Here is an 8,522-nt window from a genome sequence, read left to right as displayed (position 1 = left end):
TTGGAATTTTAAAGTTTGAATTTTTAAGGTATAGTTGCCTTTGCTAAATGCTATATATGTTGTGTTTGTGTTATGGTCATTTGTTCACCCATTTTCCAGTCCTCAGAGAAACCTCTCTCCAAGTAGAGAGGTAAGATGTTTCTGATGTGTCAGATTCAATATATTGTTCTCTTGAATTACCTCAGGCCAATTCTGAACAAAGAGAATTTAGCCCCGTCAATTAAAATACTGACACCTCAGAAATTAATCTTACCACAGTATCCAATAGCAGTGGGATTAGTGGTATTTCATCTGTACAAATCAAAGAAAGAAAATGTTCATCAGTATTAGATGATAGTTCATCCACATGCTCAACAGACTCACTCCCTTCAGTAATAGCTAATGGGCCTAGTAAAGGAAGCTCACTTGTAAAACAAAAAAGCCAAAAATCATTGTTTAGGTAATAAATTTCTCTCTAGTGTTGATTCAATTGTAGCTACAGCTTCACTTAAACATTTGTCTTTAATATTTTCAGAGGAAAAAATCAGAGGGTTAAAGCTGTTGGAGCAAATGGACAAGTAAATGACACTAATATCCACCTATCAGATGTTTCTTCTGACGTGGCGCATGTAATTGATTCAGCAAGAATTTGCAAAGTAGCTGAACCAGAAAAGGATGTCTTAAATTTATCACAACATCAGACTGAGATGGTGGAAAAGAAGGTGAGATACATCATACATTCCTTTTGAGCTTAATTTTTTTTAATCTATGTCGTAGTAATAAATGTTGTCTTTTACACACCATTGTAAGATGCGTTAAATTTTGATATCAGAACTAAAATGAATTCTACTTGTGGCTCATTTCTAAATAATTGTATCTTAATTGTATCATAGCTTTGAGTATTTTTGTCGAAGTGCCCATATCGCTTAGATATAAAGTTATATGACCCAGATAATATAAATATTTTCTTGTAGTTTCGACCAAGTTCGTAGGGTTGAGCCAGGTGTCAAAGAACATAACATTCCTGCATGAAAATTATAAGGGCATATAAAAATTGTAAGGTTTATGGCTGTAGTACTCCCCAAGTAGAGAGGTAGCAGGCAACTTGTAGGCAATCAGATTGATATATTAATTTGATATTGAAGCTGCTAAGTTTATCATTTATATTAAATTTATAATTATATGCTTTTCAAAATTGTCATTACTTGTTTAAAATCAGTCGCATGCTTGTTTTATTTTATAAATTTCCATTATTTTGGTATTTATCAAAATATGTGATCCTTTTGCCTTACTTGATAGGAGGAAGTTGTGGTTCTGGATAGAAAATCGACTGTTACAGAGGAGGTTGGTGTGGAAAAACCTATGAAACTGAAGATGATATTTAGAGCTACACTGTCTATTTCTATGATTGACCTATTACAGTTGTTGTATCCTCCTGGTTTCATATTGACAGATTGACAGTCACATGTCAACTTACAGTACTACTTCTAGTTACATAGTTCAAGTGCTTGATGCATGATTTGAACTCGAAAACATCAAAAAAGTATTGGTTAACCACCATCATAGAAGTTAATTTGTTACAAAATCCGTACAAAATGGTTGTGCATCACTTGATGTATATTCTATTTACCTTATGGTGTATAATTTTCCTTGTTTGTTGGTAGCAGAGAATAGATGAAGTGAATTTCTGGCCTTGAATATACTTGCTCATCAACGGGTACATTTGCTAATTTCTTCTTTTTTGTGGTCATCGACCTTGTAGAAATTATTTAATCAAAGCCTTGGAAAACTATAATTTCTTTCCTGACTATAAGTTGGTACTTTGACAAATTGTATTTTTCAGTTCTATGGCAAAAGGATGGGTGGAGCTGAAGAAAATAGACCTAAGGTCAGCTGCAACACAGGTAACATACAAGTACCACCCAATTGTGAAATGTCAAGTTTCTTTTTCAGCCTGCTTTTTACTTTAAATTCTTTTTTCCTCTATTCGCCATGATTAGATTTGTGCGTTAATATTTGTTATTTCTATCAATTATTTCTTGTTCCCGTTTTCTTCTATTTCAGTTTGAGGACTGTTTCCCAATTACAGAGAGTACATGTAAAAGTAAACAAATATATTCTGGCTTTAAAGTCAAGACCATCTGGTAGCTTCTTTATGGGTCAAAGTCTTGGCATAATATTAAAGAGCAATGCACCAGTGTTTCATTCAATTTTTTTTTTCTAATCTATAGCATGAGAGGTAGTGGTAGCCATACCCTGTGTTTGTATAACTATGTGGCTGGTGAAACTTTCACTCAAAGTGATAATGGCCCAGGACTGTATGCTTTTGAATATCTGTATTTCGTACTGAATATGGCCTATATATAACTTCTGCTTATTTATATTAACGATATGCTAGGCTTGGTGCTATGACTTATATGAGATGGAGTTGGACTTTGGTGTTTCTGACCAATTTTTTGTCCTACTAATTTGACACCAATAATAATCAACTCTTTCATTTGTGTCCCTTAATATATTTGAGAAGTTACATAAATTGTTACATGAAATAAAGATAAATGTGTGTTTAAACTTGGTTGTATCCGTTTCTTTCATATTTCAGTTGTAAGCTGATTCTTGCAGAAAACTTTGTGTTTGGTAATCTCTAAGGAGGTCACAGTTTTTGTATAAGTATTCTATCCCTGGGGTTATGATACATCTTGTTTTCAACCCCCACTCCCCAGCATAGACTATGCATTACTTAACTGTGTAGTTTTAAGAAATAAGTGGAGGTTATAAATAAATTTTGTTGCAACGGTTCTATTATCATGTGAAGTTTCCATTTATAAATATAAATATATGTCATTTCGATTTATGTATATATAAATTTTGTTGCAACAATTTTAGTATCGTGTGAAGTTTCTTGCTAAGAAGTAAGAAGAAATGTTTATTGCCAAGTTTTTGGGTATCTGTATTATTAAACATACAACAATAGAAGCCTATTCCAGTTGTAATCATGTCGATAAAATGAAACATTTCAGCAGAGTATCAGGCCTGGAAATGCCATCATCATTGCAGTAGTTTAAAATTTTACTACTTTCATGAGCTTTGGCAAATTTGTTTGTTTAATTAAATACTCTCGTACAATGCATTATATCTTATATAGTTATTCCATTTTCTATAAAGTCCAATTAAGAACATATTTGTTAGTCCTGCAAAAACATGTGATTATTTGTTTTATTATAATATAGATTCTATACATGCAGGAAGAGATAACAGAGTTGAGAAAGAGAGCTGATGAGTTTCTGTGCATGTTTAATGAAGTTCAAAATGAGAGCAAAGATAGACTTAAAGAAATAGAGGAATCCCAGTTGAAACTGGCACAACTACAGACTACCCTTGAAAGGTAGTTGCACAATTGTAATTCAGAGGAAACAAAATACCTGTAGTGCCTGTTTTCTAATTATCTAATTATGTGGTCTATGCGCGTACTCAGGCTAGAACTGAATGTGTTCAACCTCGAATCTGAGAACCAGGTTCTTCGTCAGCGTCATCGAACTTCTCCTACAACCCTATTTGGCAGAATGGCACAAGTTAGCTTTTTAAGTAGAGCTTAAATTTTTATAGTAGGAAATTACCATATAAATGTGTTGAATCTATTTTTAAAAGTCTACTTGTATGTATAGGGTTTTCGTACATCTTTAATGTGAAGGGGAATTTCCAGTGGGTACAGTGGAATGGAGGGAAAGCCAAACACACAATTGAAAATGGAAGCCAAGTATACGGCTCTATTGTTTAAGCAGCACTTAACGGCTTGTATTGAAAAGATATATGGACTAATTCGTGATAGCTTGAAGAAAGAGATTAGCCCATTCCTGAACTTGTGTATTCAAGTATGTGTTTTACTTTAATTTTTTTGGTCATGTATAAATTCTTGACAAGTCCTTAGTTAAAAGAGTCTGGATAACTAAGTTATTTTATTGTTATTGGTTGGGATGTTTATTTTAGACTTAGAATGAATGTCGGAATTGATTGTTGGAATATTGTATGTTAAGAAATTTGGTATCAATGTAGCTTTATGTTTCTGTTGGATATTTTTGGTTGGATGTTGCATTATTTGGTATTTTTTTGGTTGTGTAAATGCAACTGATTCATGTGGCTGTAAAACAGGACCATGATGTCATGTAATTTACACAACATTAACATCACAATGATAAATGTAAACCGATATAAAAATGTACAAAAGACATCATGTAAAATAATATTAAACGAAAAAGAACTAAAATAACTGATGTGAAATAGACATTTGACATCGGTTCTAAAAAGAAACTCAATGTATTTTAAGTCAAATAACATCGGTTAGAGAAATTGGCTGATGTTAAACAAAAAGATTTAACATCGGTTTCGTTGAGAACACCCATGTCCTATCCATCATTTCAAATCGGGGGGGGGGGTAATTTAACCGATGTCTGATCAAACATTTCACATCGGGCAACTAATCTAACTGATGTCTGATCTAGCATTTCACATCGGTTTGTTCGAAAAAAATTTAATAAATGGCTTTTAGAGCTTGTAGATTTCATGTTTTAATGGATAAATACCTCATAATATACCCATATTCACCTAGAAATACTGTAATATAAGCTGAAATTTATTGCAATGACATCATATTTAATCTTAAAACCGATGTATAGCACTGTAATAGACATCGGCTGTTAACCGATGTCAAAGGCTGATGACATTTAACATCACACGCGAAGACATCGGTTCAGATTTTTTTTAACATCGGTTCTGAACCGATGTCTGATCCCATATTTCTAGTAGTGAACGGCTGACTGAATATGACCATTGTCTCAAAGCTTAACAATAACATTTTTATAAATAAAACATTTGTTCTAATATGATATACACAATGGTTTTCTACAGACTTATCAAACAAGGGTTTTTAATTTTTTCAAACTTTTGTTATAGTCCTCCTCAAACAACAGTTTCTTTTATTCAAGTGTTATCAAGATAATTGTTCAACAATAGTTTTAATTATAATTAATTATCCTAGTTTGTCACAAACAACAACAGTCAATTTACAAGAATTATTTTGTGGAATGGGACATAGAAGGGTTTATGTATGTATCAATTTAAGAACCATTGTTGAAAATAATATAACACAATTGTTGTCTATGTTGTAGTCTAAAACTGTTGTTTGAAAGTATACATAACATCGGTTTATGTATATATCAATTTAAGAACCATTTTACATACCATTGTCATATTTTCTTTCACACAAATCTTTTATTAAACTTGAATGTTGTAAGATATATTTTATAACAACTTTGTTCTAAAATACCTATAAACAGAGTACACAATGGTTTTATATACAAAAAATTTATCCAAAGAAATGTTCCAAGCAAAAATAAAAAGAACAAAAACTAATATATGTCTTTGTGGGCAATATTGTTATTACAATTAACCCAAATACAATACTTACATCTGTTGACTTGCAAATCAAAACAAGGCAATTATTCTCCAAATGGAATGGGTGAGAAAGACTAAAGACTTGCTAGGCTTTACATTATTATTTGACCTTCTTTTATACTCCTTAACATTTCTCTCAAGGAAGCTCCCCTGTGCTTCCATTTTCACCTTCAAATTCTCTTTGACCTTTATAATATATACATTGGAAAGTATTAGTTCTTGATTTTTCTCTACCAGGTGTATTGAAGTACATAAATGGAACCTTATTTTGATCACCCAATCTCCTGTGTATTCCTATTTGCATCTGTAATGCTTCATCAAGCTGGTAAAGATGTAACACAGAAAAGAGTAATTACAGCTATGAATCACATGAACAAAAAAAATAACTCAAGCAGTTGCACAAAAATTTACCAACATGTGTGAATTGCTTGTCAAAAACATGTTCTCTATATTTAAACAGAATTTATAGAATTAAATACAGACACTTGCAAGATAAAGAGCTATTTGCTTTGATTCTCAAGAAAGAAGATAAATTTTAAAACTCACTATTGGGTTTTTTGGAACAAATTAAAACCTCCTATAATTTCAAAATCGAAAGGATATATAATTACACAAATATAAACAATTAAATAGATAAATTGACTAATTATATATGAAATTTTAGAAAAAAGGAAAACTATTTTCTGTGAAAATAAATAACAGTAATTAAATTAAATTATATTAATTAAACAATTACTACTTGTTCTAAAATAGGCCATGAATAAAACCTTGGAAATGGATACATACATTCTAAATTATAGTATTAGTTTTAACATTACACTTGATTAAAGATAAATGGAATAGACAGAAGAGCCATAAAACAAAGGGCGTATTAGCCTGTACTTGATTCAAAACTAATAATTTGTATAGTGGTGAATAACATTAATCATTCTTATTCCACATACATCATATGCAATTGTGATCTCAATACCCACTACCTGTTTGATCTACAATAGACATTTTAACGCAAATTTTAAACATATGTGATACAATTAAAACTCCATATTAGTGTAATTTTTATTTGCTAGTATAATTTATAATGAACAAAGTCTTTTAATAGAATTCGTCTTACATTAAAGAAGATTTTAACAAACACAAAACACATATTTTTAATTCCTCTTTAACACTCAACCATGGATTAATCAATAGACTCGATTTACCCCAATGAGTTGAAAGTCTACAATCAAAACAAAAAAACAAATCCCTAAAAGAAACAAAATTAAACAGAGGAGGATAAATATGTATCACACTTAATACATACAAAAGGTAGGCACTTTGTACTTACCACGCACACAAGCTCTTCCTAGGATTATCAAACCCCTCATTACTCAATTTCGCTTGAAGAACCACAATTAGTGTAACATTGTCCTAAAACATATTTGAATTTAAGTAACATGGACAAAACAAACAAATGGACAAAGCACAAAAATTACGAGCGTACCTTGACCAGACCAAATGGTTAAGAGCAGATCCCTTGAGCATTAGGTACCAAAGCATCAATCAAAGATTGTGAAAATTTGTTGAACTCAACCTAAAAAATTTACAATTTAAGTTATGTATTCCATAGATATCTAATGATAAGCAAAGTTTTTCCTTACCTCATATTTTTTGACATGTGAAAATCTATCCCTCCGGAAAAAACTGGCAGAGCCATCAATGGTATTCCCATTTCCACTAAACACCTGCATTTGGTACATCCAATGTTAGTGAATGACCTTACCGCTGGTATAAGGGCAAATAACTCAGATTTATTAGTGAATTCGACCGGCAATCAGCTCAATATTTCACTAATAATTTCACGCGAGAGAGTGAAAAATCTGCGACAACATCATCAATCTTCTTTCCCTTTATAAGTTGTAATGTCAAAGCTTTGCAAAATCCACAGGACAAGGAATAATTCATGTTACGTATATAAATATCAGAACAATCTATTCTCCAAGACATATGTGATTTCATAACCAAATTAAGCGCAACAAACATAGAAAATTCTTAAATTAAATAGCCGACGCTCTTTAATTATTAAACTAAAAGACCACTAGAAAAATATAGAACACTATCTTTGTTAAGGAATCTGAATTAAAACTAGGACAAATTACCACTCAAATTAGTTTATAGTGCTTATATTTCTTGTTGAAGGTATAAAACTAGAAACTAAAACGACAATCACCTAAGCAAGCACTGAGTAGTTGTATTCCTAGAACCTAACCTTGCAAATGATAAACAGTTACTCATCAGTCATGCCCTGAGCTTGAAAGGTCAAATTCAGAACTCCAAAAATATTTCTCAAAATTGTCGCTTTGAACATGAAAATCAACGAGATTAGAAATTTCAACCTTCATTTTTCTACTTGAGAAGCTCCACCTATTATTGGAAGTGAATATAAATAGTTGAGCTGAATTCAAAGGCAATTTTGTGACATAGGAACAAGAATGGGTGAGGGAGATGGTTAGGGTTTGACAACTCAAAAACTTAAACCTATCATAATACACGGTTAATAGATGTGATTTTAAGCATGGAGAGAGGAGAAAGAAGAGTCGTGGGAGAGAGATGGAAGAGTATGGACAGTGAGAACGAAGAGAAGAATAGGGGTCAGATCTAAGAAAGGGAAAGGGGAGAGATAAGGGGGAAAATGAAAATTAGAAGTAAGAGGGAAATCTACACTAAAGGGGGAAACCAAAAATTATGGGAAAAATAAAAAAATAGTAAATTATTTTTATATTTATATATTATAATTAATTACTTATTTTTATTTAACTTTATATTAATTGAATAATTTTTATTTTAAATAATTTCATATAATTTTGTATATAAAATTATTTAAAACAAATTTGAAAATTTTAAATTATTTTTCTACATAACTAAAATTAATATATATTAACACTGTACAAGCTGATCCTAAATTTTTTTTTTCTAATCCCGATGTGCAAGATAAATTTCATATTTGTTAATAATTTTTGTATATGAGTAAAATTGATATATCTTAACATCTGTATGGTTGGATTAACGAAAAAATTATTTTAAAAATTAATCTTTTAAATCGGGAATGAGTATCGTTG

At 31.1% G+C, this 8,522-nt stretch overlaps 1 protein-coding gene across 1 annotated transcript; it reads left to right on the top strand.

Annotated features, from left to right (window-relative positions):
• Positions 1 to 1,242: 1,242 nt before the first annotated feature.
• Positions 1,243 to 3,754, top strand: LOC141686347 (myosin-12-like). Its single transcript, XM_074491387.1, has 6 exons — positions 1,243 to 1,323; positions 1,647 to 1,696; positions 1,823 to 1,883; positions 3,222 to 3,361; positions 3,452 to 3,548; positions 3,668 to 3,754. Exons 3-6 carry the CDS (start codon positions 1,827 to 1,829, stop codon positions 3,752 to 3,754), a joined length of 381 nt encoding a protein of 126 aa, XP_074347488.1. The 5' UTR covers positions 1,243 to 1,323; positions 1,647 to 1,696; positions 1,823 to 1,826.
• The last annotated feature ends 4,768 nt before the right edge of the window (positions 3,755 to 8,522 follow it).

This window comes from Apium graveolens, chromosome 9 (genome assembly GCF_009905375.1).
Source record: "Apium graveolens cultivar Ventura chromosome 9, ASM990537v1, whole genome shotgun sequence".
NCBI classification, from domain to species: domain Eukaryota; kingdom Viridiplantae; phylum Streptophyta; class Magnoliopsida; order Apiales; family Apiaceae; genus Apium; species Apium graveolens.
This window is presented reverse-complemented; position numbering and strand designations above follow the sequence as displayed.

What these genes read in the sequence shown, in the direction of transcription:
- LOC141686347 (XM_074491387.1), top strand. Translation starts at nt 1,827, where the DNA reads ATGGCAAAAGGATGGGTGGAGCTGAAGAAAATAGACCTAAGGTCAGCT. An exon ending in CTACAGACTACCCTTGAAAG is followed by an intron (nt 3,362 to 3,451) that starts GTAGTTGCACAA and finishes GCGCGTACTCAG; the next exon opens with GCTAGAACTGAATGTGTTCA. An exon ending in TATTTGGCAGAATGGCACAA is followed by an intron (nt 3,549 to 3,667) that starts GTTAGCTTTTTA and finishes TTTAATGTGAAG; the next exon opens with GGGAATTTCCAGTGGGTACA.